Below are 21443 nucleotides of genomic sequence, written 5' to 3'. Positions count from 1 at the left end.
GCCCTTGACGTTTCCCAAAGCACCTGGGCATCCTGCCTCTAGGAATTAGGCAGAGATGTCGCCAGTGACCTTTGTTCCAATTGTACTTCTAGCATTTCTCCCAATCGTTGCAAGCGACTCAGGCGATGATTTCACCAACAATCTGTTCTCGGACCTTGGGCCTTTACTGGCCCTCTTTGGGGAGCGGTCAGCCCAACAGTTTATGAGCCAGGCGATGGGAGTGGTTGATTGCATAATTTTTGCTATGGCACCATTAGGTCTCATTACTGCTGCTGTGGGTGTTATCCGAATCGGCGGGGCTGGGTGGTTGAAAGCATGTATTGGACGTGCCAGGGAGGCGTACGCTGTTCCAGAGCTCGAACTGCTGTCATCAACATCCTCCGAAGTCTGCGAATTGTGGAATGGATTGACCCTTGTAAGAGTTCTTGGCTCGCCTAAGATAGCTGAGTTGGTTTACTTTTCGAAATCCGACGGTGAAGGTACTGGCCCCGCCGGGAGTCCTGAAAGACACTGTGGAATTGACGCAACAAGCCGAGAGGGCTGTTGGTCTCGAAAATCTACCCTATCAGGGGACTTGTTTGGGTTTTTGACCTGTCGAAATCCATACCTTTTTCGGTTAAAGAATCATTTTTTTTCGAAAGATTCGCAGCAGGAAGTAGACGTGGAGAACCCCACAGGCGCATACGCGTACGACATCAAAAAGCAACCATTTCTTGAAGAAGTGAAGAAAGGTCCAGCTGCCAAGAAAATCGCACCAAACATATCCTTGAACATCACGAAACCCGCTAGTCAGAAGAAATTATGGAGTGTAGCTTGGTTCGGAACCGCGCTACAATTGGCAGTGCTTGTATTTGACGCCTCGATAACCTACAATCCGACTTTGAAGGGGCGTTTTGAGAAAAATGGCTTACCAGTAGTCAAATACGCATTTCCTTTGACAGCTATTGGAACTGTGCTAGTTGTTCTGGGTATGTTTGTTAGTGCGTATGTGATTGAGGATGCAACCAAAGAAGAGGAATTGGAGCATTTGAGAAACGGCAGAGGTGTCGAAATGCGAGTTATGTGGTTACAAAAGTACGAAAATGTTGGGGACCAGAACTTCGAATCATACGCTATCTTTGCCCGTGAGAAGCGCACATCAATCCGCACTTCTCGTCGGCGGGAGCCTCTGTTCATGCGCTCAAGTAAATCAGCAACACCCCCTCAACCCTCCCAATCCTCAGCTCCTACTCGAGTTAGCTTGAGAGAATCGAGTCACCCAGAGACTGGTGATTTTCTTACTAGACTCACTACATTTGCCACAATTGTGACTCTTGTCGGCTTTGTTGCGCAATTTCTAGGCCTACGAGCTATGTCATGGACAGCAACGATTGCACAGTTGATTGCAACTGTGATAATGACTGGCCTAAGATCTTGGTTAACAACTGCTGGTTTGTCGCAGGAGCCAGATACATGCAAATTACCCAAAGAGTACGAACTTGATTGGTTAGCAACACGTATGGGTGACCTTAGAGATGACGGCCTGTATGAAAATCTATCGGAGAAGACAATGGATGTTGGCTTTTGGAGTCCGTATTCGTGGAAGTGGCGTGTAGTAACTGAGCGACACCGAACTGCTGAATCGTGGTCAAAATTGCCGTCAGGTGGGAGGGCCAACCAGGTTGTTGAGGCAAGGAAACGTCTCCAAGATTTGACTGGGTGGACTAGAGAGGGGAGTATGGCGATTGCCACCGCAACTGCCATTGAGGAATTCATGAACAATATCTTCAGTTCGGATTATGCAACTTTGGAAGCCGGCTTCACTGAGCGACTTAAGTTCGAATGGCCAGTTTTCATCGAGTTTGGTGGTGTACAAGAAACATATTACCTACGATTATCACGAGATTCAACTAAGAATAAGTGGAAAGCAGACACTAATTCGATCGAGGCTATCCTTTCCTTGTGGACATACTCACTTCAAGAAAAGGAAGAAGAAGGAAAGAAGGAAAATACTAAAGATTTATGTCCAAGGGGGGGATTGACTGAGAAGGAGAGTTTGGAGGAAATGGAAGAAGCAGATAAACAGGAGGAGTCTGCGGGGGAATTGGGAAATAAATTAAGGTTTCTGGGACCGGGCGATATAGTATCTCAAATGTGCTACAGGTTATGGATCTACAGAGGAACAGATTTCCGGATATTTCGACGCCGAAATGCAAACACTAAATACCAGACCACCGGTTTTCCGATCAACCCTTCTCTCTCAATAAAACGTAAAGCTACGGATAAAGAACTCGACGAGACTCTTTCCGTGCTTACCTCCCTCTCAGTGGAAGCGGTGTGCGCTCAAGACATGTTCTCAAACTTCATGTGGTACATTGCGGACCACATAAGGGCCGTGACTCCCAAGACCACACTCGCAAAAAACTCTGTTGGGTTGAACCAGGAGACATGGCAGCCTCCCTCCCTCAGAAATCCGTTCCTCGAGAATATTCTCAGAAGTGTAGAGGCAACGGGCTTGGGTACGACCGAGGAAATGTGTATGTGCATTATACCGCCATTACATTCATCTGGGATACTTCACGATATGGATCTCAGTTCGCAGGAGCTCATGAGTTATGTTGACGAGAGATCCGACGTATTTGAGTCCCAAGAGGATTGGGAAGAAGCTGGAAAAGCATACGAATGGCTTTACGATACTTGCCTTGGTTATGTGGATACCGAGCCTTCTGCTTTCTGTCGAGCCGCTATTCTGCTGGCTCACTTCTCGGCAAGCATTAACGATGCTGCCGGGAGCTGTGAAAGCTACAATATGTGTCCAGAAGTAAGGCATCAGAAAGAAATTAACTTGTTGATGATATCGTCACAAGCATTGAAAAAGTTGCGATCCGGGCCACGAGGTCAAGAAATCTATCGAGTTCTAAAAGACGCATATCAAGCAGCAGGTGATATTCAAAGACTCCCCGAGATCACAGATGATTTAGATACGAAAGGTTCAATATCTTTGAACACCCCTGTTGTATTTGGTGATTCCACGACCCATGAACAGCCTCTCGAGGACATCGTACGAGATTTGTTATTCATTGGCCCAAATGGTCAAAACTTTTTGTGCTGGACAGAATTACATCTTGCTGCCACAGGAACAAGCCAATATGATCTCAGAAGTCTATCAAGTACCGAAGCTTCGAAACTGAACGCCCGTGACAGAGATGGAAGAACACCTCTACACTGGGCTGTTTTAAAAGGCAAGGTGGAAACTGTTGAGGCACTTCTGGAAGCTGGATGTGATGGGAATATCAAAGACAAGATGGAAACGACACCTCTTCATATTGCGGTTATGGAGGGGAAAAAAGATGTTGTCATGTGCCTTCTCACCAAGATAACAAATCTGGAAACAAGGAACTCAAAGGGTTGGACTTCATTACATTTGGCTGCCTCCGCAGGATTCAAGGATATAATTGAGTTATTACTGAAGAGCGGTGCGAAAATCGAAGCGAGAGATAGCAAGCAAAGGACACCACTTCACCTTGCTGCGTTAGTTGGGAGAGGGCATATTATCACGACTCTCCTAAATCACAACGCGGACAGTGCTGCTGGGGATTTGAACGGTTCAACAGCGCTCCATCTGGCAGCGGAAGGTGGATTTGAGTTTGAAGTTGTCACACTCTTGGACAAAAATGCAAATATCGAAGCCCAAGATGTGATGAAAAGAACGCCTCTTCATGTGGCAGTAATAGCAAGACGAGCGTTCATCATCGATATCCTCCTGAAGGGAGGGGCAAACATTGAGTCAAAGGATATTCAGGAAGCAACAGCACTTCATCTTGCCGCTCAACAGGGATTCAAAAAGGAGGTCGAAGTTCTCATCGACAAAGGCGCAAATATCGAGGCCAAGGATATCGCCGGTGAAACACCTTTAGTAAGAGCATTTGCAGGAAAGAAGAAAGATGTGATTAGAGTGTTGCTAAGAGGTGGTGCAAATGTGAATGCGACCTCAGCGGAGGGTGATTCTGTGCTGCAGGTGGCGGCATACGCGGGCAATTTGGAGGTTGCGAGGTTATTACTAGATCATGGCGCAGATAGAAACTTGCAGCCACGTCATAATCTTGGCGAGGGGTACAGAAAGGTTGTGGATATGTGCGGATCGTGATAAGGAATTGACTGCTGCTTTTTCTTTCTTTTACTTTTACACATTTGAGGTTTGAGCATACGCAATTTTGTCTTCTTTCTTGGTTTGATGTTTGTTTCCTGCATAGGTCTGTATTTAGCATGTTCTTATTTACCTGTATGACGAAGTATTAAACTAATAAATCAATTGGTTACTTTTTTATATAGTGAGACGCTAGTCGAGTGATCGTTCATGATACAGTCCACATATTAAATATTAGTCACTCATAAGTACATAGTATGGAGCCCATTAGAAGAAACCAAACGTAAACATATTGGGAGGTCGGGATTTCAATAAGATATTATAAAATGCATACATGTCAAGTTCACATAAAGTTCTCAGTCTCCTTCAAATCTGGTGGAACAAACCTCACCGCTGCATCTTCACTATGCCACGTTTCTGCCGAATAGTAGCCTTGCCACATATCCTCTAAAGCCAGCTCCCTGTTCTTTGCCAAAAAGCTTTGAAAGTTCATCAAAATCGCCCCTCTAAGATCCCCATCTCCCACATCGCCTGGGTTCACAAGCTTAAACTCTAGGAACCGTTTCAGCACAACCCGAGCCCAAAAGGCCTTCTCTGTGAACCCAAGCTTCCTTTTGAGCTCCTTTCCCCTCAAATCCGCCACCAAAACCTCATTTAACGCATCTCCCATACTTCTGTCCCCCTTTTGAGCGTACCATAGTGCCGAAAATATACTCCACAGAAGCCCCCCGTGAGTATGAGGCGGTCTCCCTACCTCTGCCTCCCGAATCTCACTAATAATCCAAAACTGACATAGCATCACCTCAACATCCGATAAATCATTCTCTCTACCTATAATCCTCGCTTCTAACTCTCTCCTTGCCGCTGCCTCTCGTTCCTTCTCCGTCGGCGGCACTATCACATTCGGCAGCGGCTTCAGTGTCGGAAATACCAGCCCCATTCTAGCTTCGATACTCTCCCATGCCTTTTCGGTATAATAAGTCCTCCAGACCTCTCTTCCCTTAGCGGGTTGTCTTAGAAGCTCCTGGAAAAGTAGCACGAATGAGGAGAATGAGAGAGTAGTAATGTCGATTCCCTTATCTCCGAGGCTGTCGATTGAGGCGTGGAGTATCTGAATCCAGAAGTAGGCTTTGGTCTCAGAATAGGCTTCGAGACTGATACCTTTAGACCGTTGGTGGATGATGTGTTTTTGCAGAGCAGACAGGGAGTCCTTTATGACTTTTCCGCGACGTTGGTTAGTTGCTTTTACGTGTTTGAGGACTGCGAACGCAAATCTTTGCAGTCTTTCAGTCTCGTTTAACTGACTAGCAATGTCCTTCTTGATTTCACTATTACTAGTTGCAGGGCCGATATACGTGGGAAGAGGACTCAAGTCTGGAAGTACCCAGGCTGATTTGGCTGTGGGTGAGAATAAGGTGTCTTTGGTATAATAGGCGGACCAAAGTTGAGGGCTCATCAGGTGAGGGTTTGACAGGAGGAATTTAGGAAAGTCGGTAGATTTTGGGAGATTAGAGGGGTTCTGAGTAGTAAAATCTAAGAGAGAAATATGAATCATGTGCAGATAGAAGGTCGTCATTGTGCTGAACGTATTCACACGTTAGTTGATTCGGTATTCCAATCATTGATATCCCCTTGGGTGCATGGCTTACCGGTGCACAGTATTCCTAAACCTCTTTTCTCTTCCTTCGATTTCGGCTAATTTGGAATCACTGGCCAACATCCTCTCCAGCTTTCCAAGAAAGTCTTCTGCAGCTTCCCAGAGGCCATGTCCCACCCACAAATTTTCAATCAGGACGTAGTAACCTGCTCTAAGATGCGCCCGATGATCCCATTTTTCCAACATACCCGACTCCATCTTCTCGAAAAATCCAGCCGCTGTCAGATTGATATGTGGATCATCCTCATTCTGCTTCTCTATCAGGGCGCGAAGCTGACTTTCGTCAAGCGGGTCCTTCTGCGGCGCCGGCGGCGATGTCATCGGAGGCCTCAAATCAATCTTCTTATCCTCCAATCCTGCCTTTATTCCTTTTAAGAACTCGCGCACTAACCACCCGTTACCCACACCCGCCCCCGTCACAGCCGAAATACCGCCGCCTTCTTCGTTTCGATATATACCCCACCTAGTTCCTTCTTTTCCGCCCCCATAAACCGTTTCCATGGCCGATCTTATACTCTTCTCCAACTCTACGACTCTGGGATCAAGCGCATTCTCCAAACGGTCTTGCTTCCCAAATGCAACACCGAAGAAACCCCCTTCGTTATCTCTGGAAGCTTGGGCTTGAAACACCAGCTCGTCGAGCGTCCATGATAGAATTTCGGGATCCGATATGCACGTGGCTGTGTCGATAAGGAATAATATATTGCCCCCAGGTTGCATGTAGAAGCGAACCAAGGGACGAATCGTTCCGCAGCCGCCAATGTCCCAGAACTGGATTGTGTCGCGGCCGACGGGGATGTCCTCACCTAATTAATACCAAGATATAGTTAATGTTTGCTTTTATTAGAGAAACTAGGCTTATATATAAGTAGAGAGGTGATTGTTACAGTTAAACCCGATGGTAGGAATCGATACGACAAGCTCATCGAGGAGCATGCGGTAGAGGAGCGCGGTTTTGCCCGAGTCGTTGACGCCGAGGAGGAGGCAGCGGTGTAGGGGCTTGGAGTAGAGGCTGCGGAGGAAGGAGGGGAGTTTGGGCATTGCTGGTGAATCAATTTTGAGTATGTATATGGGCCTTTATTGCATGTGCAGTCTAACAAGTACATGTACCTGAGCACTGCAATAGTTGGGATTCCATATACTTAAGTAGTGCTCAAAGAGTGAGTCAGGTAGTCAGAGACCAGATATGCAAGTGCTAATATTTGAGGGGGGATGTGTTGCACAGAGGCTAGGCCCAAAGGGGACGCAAAAGTAACAATTACATAAATCTGTTTGTCTACTATCTAAAACTAAACCACGGGATGGGGGGGTGCGATTAGTAGATTTGTCCGAATCCGGCATATTAGTTGAAACCGGAACTTGCTCGTGCTAGAAAGTAAAACATGTTATATAAAAAAAAAAGTATGAATGTATTATTAAGTCGTGATCTATTAAAACTCCATTAACAGCAACCTGTGGGTATCTAACATGCATCTATGTTTCTACTCGCTACCTCTATTCTATGCTAAAATCCCCCCCAGCTTTCCCCCCCCCCTTTTTTTTTTCCGGTTATTACTCCCCTACTCTACTTTTTTCACCCCGACCCTGCCCAAAAACTCGTCGAAGCCAATGCCCTTCCAGACCTCGAGCTGCTCGTAGTCTCCCAACCAAAGGACCCCCATCATTCCCAGCGAATTGACGCCGACCCCATCGCATTCGCCCCGGGTCCGCGGGATCATGACCATCCACTCGGTGGTCATCAGGAAGTTGTAATGCGGGACCTCCGGATTGCCCAGCGCGCGCTTGGTGGCGGCGAGGAGCGCGCCGAAGAGGTAGTGCAGCTGCTTTCCCGTGGCTTTTGGCGGCGGGTGCGCGATGAAGTGTGTATACGGCACATCCGGGTGCTGCGTCAATCCGCCATCTACCACCACCACCGAGTTAGTGAGCGAGTGAGCGAGTGGGTGGGGCTTAGTTAACAAATTGACAAAAAAAAAAAAAAAAAAAACATACCTTCCCCCCTCTCCACCCTCCCGGGGTACAGCCCGCTGAAGACCGCCTCGCCCAGCGCCACAACCTGCACATGCTTATGCGGCTGCGACGCGCCGCTCTCCTTGCCGCAGTTGTAGAACGCGACCTGTGCCTGTCCGAGCCTGCGCAGGACGCCGGCGACGACGGAGAGCTCGTCGGCGTCGAGCGGCTCGGACTGGAAGCGCGGCGCGATGGAGATGAGCAGGGTTTGGTTCTCGACGGCGCAGAACTTGTTGAGGATGATGCGGAAGTGCGGGGCTGTGGAGGTGGTGATGATGTGCGTGGGGGGGATGGTGCTGAGCGCGGTGCGCGCGTGCGGGGCGGGCGGGCTGGTGGTGATGTCGTTGGGTTTGCGGGTGAAGAGGGGGAGGATCTTGATGTGGTACTGTGGGGGGGGGGGGGGGGTTAGTTTTGGCGGCGGCGAGAGGGGGGTGTGGAGGGGTGTGAAGGGTGGTAGATACGTACGGTGAAGGCGCGCCCGGGATGCTGCGTGGTCTCGGTGGGGGTGTAGCATATTGAGCTGTCTGCGACGGCGGCTTTGAACTTTTCGGAGATCAGTTGGGAGAGGTTTTCGGGGACGGTTGCGGCAGGGGTGGTTGCGAAGCCCATCTTGGGGGGGGAATTGATGGATGTGGGCCTGGGAATTGGTAGATATTGGGGGGGGGGGGGGGGGGGGGGCTACTTGGATGAGGAGGGGGGAAGAGATGAAATTGCTATGATTGTTGGTGGTGATGGAGGGGGAGGGAGTTGGTAGACTTCAGTTGTGAAATGAAGATGAAGTGAAGTGGAGTGATTGACGGTGTTGGTGATGAAAGTTGTCTGTCACAGATCACAGCTCCAAGAAATACAGAAGTCGGCGTAGACCAGGGCATCAGGTCAGGCAGCAGGCAGCAGGCAGCAGGCAGCAGCCAGCCACCCGCAGCCAAGAGGGAAAGACAGCCAGAGCCAGCCAGCCAGCCAGCCAGCCAGCCAGACTACAGACAGAGAGACAGACAGACTACAGACAGACAGACTACAGACTACAGACAGACAGACAGACAGACAGACAGACAGACAGCTCACCCCGAGTGTGGTCGGTTAAGGCGCCCTGGATTGGAGCAGCGGTCAGGAGAAGTGCAGCATGCGGCAGGGAGCGAGCCGGGAGCTGCGTGCTGGGGGGGAGGAGGGAGGGGGGAGGGGGGGCCGAGGAACTGGGAACCGGGCCTTAGACAGAGAGGAGAGTACTACTACTACATGTACGGTGATGTATCTTGCCCTCTTACCCACTCTGGATAGATACTCTAGTCAGCAGTACGAGCAGGGCAGTCGCAGTCAGCAAAAGCACTCTGCTCTGCTCTGCTCTGCTCTGCGTAAGGACTGAAGCTATGACTACAGAGACTAGGGATGCTATCTGTCTGACAGCAGCTGTATGTAGCTATCTCTCTAGTGTGGCTATCGATAAGATTGATTGATTGATGGCTGACTGCACCAGCCAGGCCTTGGCAAAGGGCAATGATTGAGAGAGCCTGCTTCTTCTATCTAGTCCTAGTATCTACATGATAACCCGACATACTCTAAAAAGACCCTTAATATATATGGGCCGAGAAAACAGCGCTTCTGGAAATTCGAAACCGGCATCCATGTGCGCATCACCCAAAGAGCCGCCCGCTAACTAAGGTACGCATCGTCGGAAGAGGAAGGAGCTTTGCACTCAGCCTCTAGCTTTGGAATGTTTGCTAGCTAGAGTGAGTACATGTGCTTTAGTATCAATTGAGCAATTGTGCAAAACATATCTACAGACATGGGAGTAAATCCTCTATTCACGATGAACATCACCGAAGTGGTTTGTCTCATGCGGCTCTTGAGTTGCTTGTTATGAGCTGCACCAGGCCAGCAGCGGAAAAGAAAGGGAAGAATCGCATTCAAGTTACACAACGGAAGTCAGCTTTCCAACCCCGCCGCGGCTGATAAAATAATAATCCATGACTTTGCTTGGAAATCCCCCAAAATTCCTGTGCAACCGCGGTCGGTCGGTGGTGCCGGCACTGGGACGGACGTGGGTACGGGGCAATCAATATAATAGAGTGCTGCTGGTAATTTAGAGACTTGGAGGGTACTTTCTGGAGGGTACTTTCTGGAGGGTACTTTCTGGAGGGTACTTTCTGGAGGGTACTTTCTGGAGGGTACTTTCTGGAGGGCAGGTACGGTACTGCATTGACAGAGTCTAGACATTCTGTAGTTACATGTAAATGTAGTAGGTACAGTGTGTACACAGACAGTACTCACCGTATGTACATGTAGGTACTGGTGTCCCCCCCCCCCCCCCCAAACAAGCACAAGCACAAACCTCCATCAAAACGACATCACCGTCACCTAATTGCCCAGTATCTCCACCACCTCAGATCTACTCCACTTCCACCAGCTCCACCACTCCACCTCCACCGTCACCTCGCTCGCTCGCTCCCTCCCACCAATCTAAAGTCTCCGACCCGGCGAATCAGCTGTTCAGGCAACCAACACTTCACCCCCCGCGCCCTGCAGCGATTCGATTCCCACAACCAACGTACACCGCGCAGTGTCAGACTTCAGTGGTGGGGCAAGCAAGCCAGCCAGTCGTCCGTCTGTCCGCCACAGCACGGTTGCCCCAATCTGTCTGTCTGCAAAACAAAGAAAGGGCAGCAACCATCACGATCATAGTTATCTCCATTTTTAAAGAAGTGAACCCCCGCCCCACAGCTGCATCCAAAACACACCTCTTTCTCTTAGCTATTCTCTACCCCCCCCCCCTCCCCTCCCCTCCCCACCCCACCCCACCTCTCCTCCTCTAAATAACAACCTACACCACCCACCCGCCGCCATCATGAGCAGTGTGGGCTTCTACAACACATACTACCAGCAGCAGTCGCAGACATACACGGTCCCGCCGGTCACGGGCTGCGAGCACAAGGGCTCGTCGGGCTGCAACAATGTGGGCCACTCGCCAAAGTGCTGCTACTGCAACAGCCCGGCGTCGCTGTCGACGGGCTTGGCGGGGAACTTGTCAACTCTGAGGTATGCTACATATGCTGCGTGAAACATGCGCGCAAGGCCGCTGTTTGAAGACAGAATTTAAAAGAGAGACCGTAAATGCTGATAAAACTACATTGCACTAGAGAATATTGCTCGCCGTGCAGAGGTACTTGATTCTCACTGCGCACGCTACTTTTATCATATCATGGTGGGGTAACGCTCCAAGAGTGTGCGGCTAGCTGACATATCCCTCCCCGCAGCTTTCTGGGCCCGCAAGCTGCAGCTCGGCGACAACAGCAAGGCCCCCCACTCCTCCACCACCACCACCACCACCACCACCACCTCCTCCTCCTCCTCCACCAGCGGCAGCAATCCCAGCGCCCCGGCAACAACCGCCGAAACAGCAAGCATCAACTACTTCTCGCGCCTCAGCGCGCCCTTCAGCTCCGTCCCATACATCCCGCAGCCCATCCCGCAGCCCAGCTCCCCCTCGCGCACGCTCTCCCTCTCCGCCACAGCCCGCAGCTACAAGCTCCCCGCGGCACCGCAGGCCGGCTCCTCGCCAAACGCAAAGAAGCGCCCGCGCCCCGAGCAGCACAAGCACTCGAGCTCCGAGAGCAATGCCGGCGGCGCGTACAAGCGGTCCGGCGGCGGCGAGGGCTCGTCGGCGGGGAGCGCGATGAGGGCGGAGCAGCCGGGCGCGAGGTCGGCGTATGTGTGCCCGGCGGTCAGGGCGATGAACTCGAGGAGCGCTGCGGCGGCGGCGGCGGCGATGGGGGGCGAGGCGGACAGGAGGTGGACGCTGGCGAGCCCGTATGGTGTGCCGGGGGGCGTGCAGATCTCGCAGAGTGGCGCGGCCGATGCGGTGGCGGCGGCGGCGGCAGGGGCGGCGGCGGAGGGGAGTAATAGACTGAGGCCTGCGGGGACGTCGGCGAATAATAGTGGCGGGTTTCAGACGTATACGCCGCCGAGCCCGCTTTATGCTCCGGGGCAGAATGCGGGCGGGAGTGTCAATACGGGTACGGGCTCGGCGCGGAGTAGTATGGGCTATCAGAATTACAAGCCGCCGAAGGGGCCGAGTTATCAGCCGTATCGGCCGGGTGCTGCGTCAACGCCTACAAGCCCGAATGATACCCCTTCAATCTCACATCTACACACCGCTTCTCAGCCACGGGAGGCCAGGCCAAACACCGCAATTCATTTACGTTCAAATTCAACTTCAACGCCGCTAGCTACAGTCACAGCCGGAGGGAGCACTATAATCACAGACCCTCCCGCACGAAACCCAAACAGAAACATCCCCGAAAGCCCAACACTAGCACCAGCACCGGATTTTAGCCCAGTCCAAGGCTCCCAAAGCAGAACGGCAAGCAGCCTACGGCTGGGGGACAACACAATATCTACAAGATCAGACTCGGCCCCGCGCGCGGGAGTGCCCATCCCAGTAGAACGGTTCCGCACACGCAGCTGGGACGGCGCCCCCGTCCGCGACGCCAGCGAGGGGTCCTGGGCAGCTGAACTGGCCAATGAATTCTTGCCGCCCCCTTGGGCGACCGAAGCAGCGTCTGCTGCTGCAGCAAATACAGCTAATGAACAAAATGCTCTCTCTACTAACCCCCCCGCCGCCCAAGCAACACCTGCGCAGGCTCCTCGAAGCCCCCCGCCAAGCGCAGTGTCCTCCGGTGCCAGCCCCGCGGTTGAGAGCCCTACCCCGCGTGTCCCGTCGCAGGCTAGTCCGCGCCCGGGTATGAGCTGGATGGACTGGGGCTTGTCGAATACGCCCGTTTTTTCTAGTCAGGTAGCTACGGGGTCGGGGTCGGGGTCGGGGTCGGGGTCAGGGTCGGGGTCGGGGTCAGGGTCAGGGTCAGGGTCGGGGTCGGGGCCTTCGGCGGCACCTACTATATCGTGGGGGTCGGGCGATACGCGCAGGAATACTGTTGCGGGTCCCCCGCAGGGACAGGATGCTGCGCCGGATTCGCCGGCGAGTGCGAGGCGGAAGTTGGTGGTGTCGGGTAGAACTATACGGTCATCTGTGGTTGGGCAGTTACACCCTGCGCCGTTTGATCCGACGCCCTCGCCGTATAGGAGTCAGTATCCGCCGCCGATGGAGACGGCGATTCCGCCGCATCCGACGTCGCCGGTGTTTTTGATGGCGAATAGTACCGGGGGGTGGCCGTCGACGAATGCGAATGTGCAGTGAGTGTCTCTCTCTTTCCTCTTTGCCTTTTTGGTTTCTCGCAATGTCAGAAAGAGAGGATCTGTTCTATTCTAACGCAAGGCTTAGTATACAAAGACAACAAGATTTGGCTGCTTGGCCAATAGATACCACAGGCGCATCTTTCTTCGGCCTCGAGTCATACCAGCCGGCCCCAGCCAGCCGCCGAGAACAGCCCCAAGCAACCCGCCAGGACCAACAGCAGCCCCAGACCAGCCGCCAGGAACAATCCCAGGCCGACCGCCGGGAAGGCGACGTCAACTCACGTTGGGGCGTTAGTATGGTTCCGCCAGGGGAAATTCTTACCCGCCGTGATACAGGGAACCAGGAGCCCAGAGTAAGGCGTAATAATAGATCTCCGCAGAATCAGTCTCCGCAGGATGGCTCTTCGCAGCATAGAACTCCGCAGAGTCGGTCTCCGCGCCAGCGCGGACGACGCTCGCCGCAGCGAGTTTCGCCAACTACGACCCCGCCGCTGCCGCAGCAGTTAGTAGAACTAGCGCCAGCGCCAGCACCACAGGCACAGGCACAACCGCAACCGCAGCCGCAGACTCAACCACAACCACAACAGCCCCGAGCGTCAGCTTCCGGCTCAAGCCTCACGCCGGTGATCCCGCCCATCATCTCGATCTCGTCGTCGCCGGCAGAGGAATGGGAGACGTGGGACCAAGCAGCGTGGACGGCGGCGGCCAACGACATTGTCCCGGACCAGGCTGACGTGGGCAAGATGGCCGAGGACGCGTCGGTGCTGCTGGAGCTGTTCTACAAGACGAAGCCGCGCAGGAACGTAGATATTGGGGAGGAGCATAAGGAGATGATTGAGAATGCGTACAAGTCGATTATGGAGATCAAGAAGGAGATTGGCGTGCTTCCAGAGGATGGTGGTGCTGCGGCGGCGGCGGCGGCGGCGGCGGGGAAGAAGAAGGGGGGGTTGATGGATGCGGATGATTGTATTGTGTGCTTTAGCAGTTATGCGGATACGGTGCTGCTGCCGTGTAAGCATATGGTGCTTTGTGGGGTATGTTCTTTTCTCTCTAGCGTTTTGGGGGGGGGTGTTCTGGGTGTGCTAATGGGGTGTGTGGTAGGAATGCTGTGATAAAATGAAGTTTAAGGAGCATAACCACACGGTGTTGATGAAAGTCTACTGCCCGGTCTGTAGGGCTGTTGTTGACGATAGGGTATGTTTGACTCCTCCCACATCCACACAGGCAGAGTACTAGTTTAGCTTGCTGACGTGGTTCTGGTACTTGCTACAGATGAAAATATACCGCGGCTGAGTGTGGATCGAGGGAAAACCCCCCTTTTGACCCACACCGCCTACCATTTTTAAAAGAGGTTGCCAAAAAGCGCAAACTCATTTTTTTGTTTATTTGCAATTGACCACTGCAATATTTTTTGTCTGGCAATATGGAATGGCGGACGGACGGACTCGTGAGTGAGTGAGAAGCAGGTGATGCATCTTTACTTTGTAAAAATAGAGATATGGTGTTTAGTACATAATAGAAGAAAGAAAAAAAATACGTTCAGGTCTGGCAGAATAATGGTACCTTGTGAGTTTCTCCGGTTCCAGAGTGGCGAGGAATCCGAATTCCACGCAATCATCTCCGATGTATCCACCCACTCAATCGCCAGTCTTTTGCTCGCTATCGCCTAACTCCATCACTCGACTACTATCTGGTGACTCTGGGGCCGACTCACTGTAGGGGGGGAAAGAGAAGTCCCCTCCTCAATCGCCAGTTTTTCCTCCTCACTATCGCCAAACTCCCTCACTCGACTACTATCTGGTGACTCTGGGGCTGACTGTAGGGGGGGGGGGAAGAGAAGCTGGCCGGGCATAACATTCTCTCCTGATAAGTAGCACCCCCAAACAATGGCGGTTGAGGAGGTAGACGCGGAAACTGATATTTTTTGTCCCTCTTCACCGTCTAAGGGTAATATGATCGAATGACAAGTCGATAGTTGAGGGGGAGTTCTCAGTAGAGTGGAAGTTCCAGTCGGAGGGGGAGTTCTCAGTAGAGTGGAATTAGGTTCCAGTTGGGGCGAGTTCTCAGTAGAGTACAGCTTACTTTGCCTTAGCCGGAGGGGGGAGTTCTCAGTAGAGTGCAATTAAGTTCCAGTTGGGGTGAGTTCTCAGTAGAGTACAGCTTACTTTGCCTTAGCCGGAAGTAAATTAATAAGCTGCGGTTTTCAATATTCTTCCGAAACTTTGCCAAGGCAGGGGTTCTTTCTACTCAGTACTTTCTTCTTCTATCTACTAGTAACTGTAACGATGCCACTTGCCGTACATGTAGTTCGTACCCATCCCGTCCTGCTTGCCGTAGTTTGTACCCACCCACTACATGTACAGTGGCAGAAATTAGTATGTGGCGAGTACGGTAGTGATGCGGCATCCCCAGCCCCCCGGCAGTACTGCCGCATTTATTCGAGTGCGGCAGTCATTCGTACCCATGTATTGGTATTAATACCGACTAGTAATAATGCGGTATCCCTGCCGTATTTAACGCAGTACGTAATCCCCAAGCAATGCGCATTCTCACAAATACCGTATTGTAGTAGCATTATTACGGTATTCCTTCTCGCTTGGCGTTACGATTTAGAATTTATGCTTAATGTGAGGACTTGCTTGTATTCTATCTACATAATAATTTGATATCTGGCATGTAAGACATTCAAGTCAACAAACCCCTGTAAACCCCAATCGCAATACAGTGAAATCTCACACACACACACTCAACCCGAGTAACAGCAATAATAGCATGAAACGCTCACACAAAATACTATGATAAATCAACTGTATTCGCTTAACAGCCAAAATTACATGCAACGCTCCTACAAAATACTTTGATATATCAACTGTAATCACTCAACCCGAGTATTAGCAATAATAGCATTCAACGCTCACACAAAATACTTTGATAAATCAACTGTATTCGCTTAACAGCCAAAATTGCATGCAACGCCCCCACAAAATACTGTGATAAATCAACTGTAATCACTGAACCCGAGTATTAGCAATAATAGCATGCAACGCTCATACAAAATACTTTGATAAATCAACTGTATTCGTGTAACAGCCAAAATTGCATGTAAGAAATCGAATGTATTAATTACATTGATTACATGTAAATACATGTAATATTAAGAAAAGTTAGGTAGATACGGATTATACCACCATGTGTCTTTGTTGTTCTTTGACACGAAATGCATCATACGACAGTCAATTCTTCTGATACCAATTGTCATCTCTGGTTCAGAATCGTGCAGTCGGAACACCTTGTAAGCCGGTGCCATTGCCGACACCTCTTCAGCGACATATTCCAAAGGCTTCACTACAAATAGGACCCGCACCATAGTCCCTACACTAATCGTAAAAATCCTACTAACATGGTGAAAGGAATGAACACCGTCATTCATTTTTATTATTTGGCCCTCTCGAATTTTGAAAGGCCTTGCTTTGCGGCCCACTTCTCCCTTGGGTACTGCGGAAAAATATCGCCAGTAGTGAATTTTAACACGCACCTGCGGTAGTAGCTCCGTGTCGTATTCCGCTTGGTACACACTGCATCTAGTATCGCCATCATATGCGTAGTCCTCTTGTGAGACTTTCTTTATAGGCACTGCAAGTCCTGCAATGGCTTTGGTGAAAACCGATCCCTCGCAGTCTATTCCTGTGGCTTGTGTAGATATTGGCTCATCCTCGCCATCCATGTCCTTCGTAACCCCTAGAAACCGCGAGCACATTCTCGGGCATTTGTTTACGACGCTAGTTAATTGAGTGGTGACCTTAGGCGCGATAACTTGAAAGGCCCCAGCCAGCATGAAGGTGATTGTCTGTGCGGTGTTCATTGCCTTCATTAACTGTAAATCATTATCTTTCGAATTTGTATGTGGTGCATGAAGCTTAAAAATCTTGTGCTTTTGCTCTCCTGTCATCGTGGAACTATTCCTGGCCGTGGCGTAATTTTGTATGTCCTCTTGGTAATGGAGAGCTAGATGTACGTTGGGGACCGTTACATAATTTTTGAACTTCTTCCCGTCGCGATCACCCGCTGCGCATTTGAATATCCTCTGAAGATTGTGCCGAGCCTATGGACAGAACGTCAGATTGTTTTTAAAATATTAACAGAACGTCAGATGGTTTTTGAAATATTATATGCGTTACCACATGAAATCTCCATATACGTGTATATTACTGGTTCCACAAGGTATGATAATACATGTACTTACCTGTAGTACGGTCAGAGTGAATCTAGACCTCTCAGATGTTGATATCTTTTCTTGCAGGGTCAAAGTCACGCATCTAGCCAACAACCATGCAGTCTTGGCGATCCCCCCCGTGGCATCTTCTCCGAACTCGTCTTGTAAACGTTTCCCCACTAGAGGCTTGACATAAGACAGCCGTGCACGCCGCAGTAGTAATCTATTATTCCTTACTTCCTCGGGGTGGTAGGTCCAGCAATCGTTGGTAAATATATGCATCAGCACAAAGGGGTTGATGATCGCTATCCTTCCGTGTTCATTGAAAACCATCGAGCCCTTGTGGCTGACAGGATTTTGTGGTTGGCCCCATCCATATGGCACCTGCACCATATTCCATGCCGCCAGATAAGCTTTGATTCCCTCTGTCGACAGCATAGCCTCCAGTACTGCTTCCTCAAAGTATTTGCAGAGGCGGAGCTCGGCATGCATGGGGTCGTTTGGTGTGCTACGTAGCGGGTCCATCATCTTATAGCAGTTATCGAAAAAAGGCCCAGTATCTGACAGTCCAGCTCTACGCAGAGACGCTTCTTTCCTGGCCTTTGTGGGCTGTGACTTCGCAGTGTCGTATATTAACCTCACGTGCTGCCTGTATCTCCCATGGTGTTGCTCATTGAACGATAGGTTCCCTCGATCGGTATCTGCTATGAAGCACGAGCGACACCCGTATGTTGCTTTATCTATCTTCGCCCCCGAGTTTTGATTCTGTTGAGGCATATCCCCCGTCAGAAGCAGGGGAAAGGCAGTAATGAAGACATCTTCGCCCGAGTGTAGTACCATGTTGATACCTTTGCCAACTGCCAATGCATCCATTTCTAAACAGGCTGCCATTTGCTGTTCGTGAGAGCCGAAAGGTCCGATCATAAGGACGCACATATTATTCAATTTAGCTCGTTCGCATCTATTCAACCCCGCCGGCGTCAAATACATTCCCTTTAAACTATAGTATGCGTTTCTATATAAACCAAAACCGTCCAGGAAGACAGAATAGGGTACGCTTATTCTCGGCGCTTGATTGCTCAGCCCTTGGTTGACGGCCGATACCATATTAGCCAGGACATAATCCCGTGTCATTTCCTTGAGCTCTATCTCTGCCATTACCCGGTGTCGTTTGTGAACAGCTCTTATGTGGTATCCACCGCTATTGGTTCTATAGGCTACCAGGCGTACACAGAACGTTGGTGGTTCTGGAAGGAGGCTTTGGCGTAGATCGTCGACAGAAGGGTAATCTGTAAAGTGCACCCATACTCGAGCTCAAATATTGGTGCAGGGAACGATTTCCCTTTGGTGCTCGACTAGTATCAACTCTGGGAGATTGGAGTCAACCCATGCGTACTCTGGAAAAGGGTCGGGTGAATTTTCAGGCGTTTCCCACTGAGCCCGCAGCTCGTGGGGGCGAATTAACGGGTTTATAAGCGCAGATGCTTGGTTAATTGCTCCCTGACGCTTATCTATCCCTACACATTTCACCCTACCGATAGCTGTTATTCCCTCTGTGTTCGTATATTCGACGCAGTCGGACGGTAAGAGCGGGACGCTGTGGTCTGCTGCTGCACCCCCCTCTTTTATATACGCAAAAGAACCGGATGTAGACCTCATACTCTCCATCCACGCATCTCCATGCCAGAGCTCAGAAGCGACGTCGACATACTCTCCAAGTCCCTGGTGCAAACTCTGCCTAATCGTCGGGCTGCTTAACCACACTTTGCAGTACTCTGAAGGCTCGAAAAAGTAAGCGTTCCGAGGTGTTTCTTTCTTTGGTGGTATCTGCCTTAGGTCGACATCTACTAGTTTTCCTTTGAGCTGCATCAGTGGGAACCCTCTTCGACACCTCTGCTGTAGAGTTTTGATGGATTTAGGTAGCGATTTTATCGTCTCTGTAGTAGCTAGTGCCAGAACCTCCGTGAGCGCCTCGTATTGGGTTGTTGAAAGGTCCGCACTTGTCACAAATAGCATCAGTGCCAGATGGAATTCTTCCCCGCATTGGTCAAAATACGCCTCGTTTCTACCGTCAACGACAACACCCTCCCTATCACCTGCTCCTTCCGCGGTTTCCGAAGCCAAGTCGAGAAGAACATCTGCAGAGCTAACGTCGCCACTGCCCGCTGTAAGGTTCACGTCACGGGCCACAGCTGAAGGATCATCCGCATTGTTTTCAGCCTCATGTTGTGTGTGTTCTGTCTGTAGCTCGTCGTTTGGCGGAAAGTACATGAATGCAGTGTCGTCGTCCCTATCTTGTTCCAGTGCTTGGCTGTTTTCGCCTTCCTCAATCCCGATATCATCCAAATAACTCCCCCCGACCGTTTCTCTCTCGTCTTCAGCTTCTTGGGTCAGCCCGTAATCATTTTCTTTATTGTCTCTGCCCCAATCCACGCCCATAAGATTGGTTTGTATCGGTTGTAGAAGGCGCATGTCGTCTTCCGGAGCTGGCTCAACATCTTCTTCTATCGTAGCCTCTAGATTATGTTCTGGGGGGACCTCCCATACATGAATGGGGGATCGAGGCGCGGGTATATTGGGTGCGGGTACGGCATCTTGAGGCGCGGAATTTTCATTCCCTGATGATTCTGCTGGTACGGGCGGGGACTGGGCTGTATCTTCTGGGCTTTCTATCATCAACTCAGGTCAGTCACCAGACAGTACAGTACTGTACTGTATTGTATTGTTGATGTTATCATACCGAAACGGCGTCTTCTGAATCTAGTGGGTTCTAGGGGTGGAAGCCATCCACGCGGTCGTTTTCCGTCCATCTTGATCTTGATGTCTGGGGATGATACACCGGGGTACAAATTTTTGGTGCCTCTAATATCAAACACGGATAAGGAATACCGCTAAATCTCGGGGTTGCCAAGGCCACCCACTAAGCTAAATTTAGTTTAGATCATGTAAAAGAGGGCAGATCGCTTCCTCTAAAGGTGAAGATCTTCAGCGAGATTTAGCGGTAGCATGATCGATTGGGTGTCACCAAGACATACATGTATTTGTCATCTCATAGAATATCACTCGTTTATGTACCCTTTTTTTGTATCTCCAACGCTTTGCACTACAAAATCAACGAACCCTACAACCATCATAGGCCACAACGATTTGCAGCGCCAACATAAAAACCGTTCGTTTTCAATTCACGTCTAAAATTCGATGGATTGATTGATCAATAATTTATATATTATACGTTATAAGATAAAGCCATAATTTCATCAAGTAGAGGCACGATTACATTTATACAAGAACTCGGTTTTTTTTTTACCAACTACACGTACATGTTTCATGTATTTTACTCTGTGTCAGACCCCTCGAGCTCTTTGTACTTCTCCCCCTCAACCACCCCGTCCTTATCCTCCTCCTTGGCCGAAAAAACTCCAGCCTCATCTCCGAGACCTTCATGTTCATCATCTTCAACCTTGATTTTCGCATCTTCCTCGTTAATGTCATCCTCGGTTTTTACTCCAAGTTTCTTCTGGGGGTCGAATAGGACAACCAAGAGGGCGGTTCCCCAGCAGCACGTGTCGTCGTCCCAAATGAAATCTCTCCTTGAAGTGACGACACAGGAACAAAGCCCGCCTCGGTCTAGAATCGCCTTCACAGTACCCTTGTCAACCTCCCTCACCCATCCACTGGGACGACCATCTTTCTGGAGCTGGACCCCGCGGATGGGATACTTGGTGTTGATGGTATCCGCCAGGACTAGCTCGTAGGTCTCACCAACGACCGGGTGTCTTCCACCGGCGAGGTCGTTATCGATGTCTATTGAGCGTTAGAAACGTATATGTTTGTGAGTATGTCGTTTACTTACAGACGATATTGATATACATATCGATAGTTGTAGTAGAGATGGTTGTATCCATTTTTTTGTCGTTCGATTGAATCATTGGATGGTTCTTTGAGATGATTTTTGGGGGTTGAGAAATGAGGTAAGCTTCCGAAAGAGAGAGAGAGAAATAGAAAGGAGACAAGCGAGACGCCCTGCACACACATGCAGGTAAGATACAGGTAGAGTAGGAGCTAAGGATGGCAGCGGGAGCGGGAGCGGGAGCTTGTACTAGCTTGATTTTATTTCAACCCCCACCACATGCAGGTTGACTTCATCTCCTCTCTCTGCTCACTCTCATCTCTAGCGATCTCGCACCTTTTGCTACTGCTATCAGCCTGAAAGTTATTTTTCGTCTCATATATTAAGTTGTTTGGAGTTGGGG

At 50.3% G+C, this 21443-nt stretch overlaps 7 protein-coding genes across 7 annotated transcripts; 2 read left to right on the top strand and 5 right to left on the bottom strand.

The window, feature by feature from the left end:
• Positions 1-55: 55 nt before the first annotated feature.
• H6S33_005570 (uncharacterized protein) lies at positions 56-4126 on the top strand (the record flags this gene model as incomplete). Its single annotated transcript, XM_044836930.1, has 5 exons — positions 56-415; positions 532-542; positions 720-731; positions 790-1184; positions 1263-4126. The coding sequence occupies 5 exons, from the start codon at positions 56-58 to the stop codon at positions 4124-4126; spliced, it is 3642 nt and encodes a 1213-aa protein (XP_044698879.1).
• A 343-nt stretch (positions 4127-4469) lies between these two features.
• Positions 4470-6824, bottom strand: H6S33_005569 (uncharacterized protein; the record flags this gene model as incomplete). The annotated part of the gene is made up of 3 exons (XM_044836929.1): positions 4470-5706; positions 5776-6589; positions 6671-6824. The coding sequence occupies 3 exons, from the start codon at positions 6822-6824 to the stop codon at positions 4470-4472; spliced, it is 2205 nt and encodes a 734-aa protein (XP_044698878.1).
• A 518-nt stretch (positions 6825-7342) lies between these two features.
• H6S33_005568 (uncharacterized protein) lies at positions 7343-8399 on the bottom strand (the record flags this gene model as incomplete). Its single annotated transcript, XM_044836928.1, has 3 exons — positions 7343-7683; positions 7773-8175; positions 8256-8399. The coding sequence occupies 3 exons, from the start codon at positions 8397-8399 to the stop codon at positions 7343-7345; spliced, it is 888 nt and encodes a 295-aa protein (XP_044698877.1).
• Positions 8400-10629: 2230 nt separating this feature from the next.
• Positions 10630-14270, top strand: H6S33_005567 (uncharacterized protein; the record flags this gene model as incomplete). Its single annotated transcript, XM_044836927.1, has 6 exons — positions 10630-10820; positions 10922-10944; positions 11039-12974; positions 13063-14011; positions 14079-14171; positions 14250-14270. The coding sequence occupies 6 exons, from the start codon at positions 10630-10632 to the stop codon at positions 14268-14270; spliced, it is 3213 nt and encodes a 1070-aa protein (XP_044698876.1).
• A 1861-nt stretch (positions 14271-16131) lies between these two features.
• Positions 16132-18063, bottom strand: H6S33_005566 (uncharacterized protein; the record flags this gene model as incomplete). Its single annotated transcript, XM_044836926.1, has 2 exons — positions 16132-17079; positions 17221-18063. The coding sequence occupies 2 exons, from the start codon at positions 18061-18063 to the stop codon at positions 16132-16134; spliced, it is 1791 nt and encodes a 596-aa protein (XP_044698875.1).
• A 441-nt stretch (positions 18064-18504) lies between these two features.
• H6S33_005565 (uncharacterized protein) lies at positions 18505-20000 on the bottom strand (the record flags this gene model as incomplete). The annotated part of the gene is made up of 2 exons (XM_044836924.1): positions 18505-19817; positions 19931-20000. The coding sequence occupies 2 exons, from the start codon at positions 19998-20000 to the stop codon at positions 18505-18507; spliced, it is 1383 nt and encodes a 460-aa protein (XP_044698874.1).
• Positions 20001-20524: 524 nt separating this feature from the next.
• H6S33_005564 (uncharacterized protein) lies at positions 20525-21062 on the bottom strand (the record flags this gene model as incomplete). The annotated part of the gene is made up of 2 exons (XM_044836923.1): positions 20525-20994; positions 21044-21062. 2 exons carry the CDS (start codon positions 21060-21062, stop codon positions 20525-20527), a joined length of 489 nt encoding a protein of 162 aa, XP_044698873.1.
• Between the last annotated feature and the right edge of the window lie 381 nt (positions 21063-21443).

The sequence above is a fragment of the Morchella sextelata genome (assembly GCF_020137385.1).
Source record: "Morchella sextelata strain SCLS chromosome Unknown scls_2, whole genome shotgun sequence".
Taxonomy (NCBI): Eukaryota; Fungi; Ascomycota; class Pezizomycetes; order Pezizales; family Morchellaceae; genus Morchella; species Morchella sextelata.
This window is presented reverse-complemented; position numbering and strand designations above follow the sequence as displayed.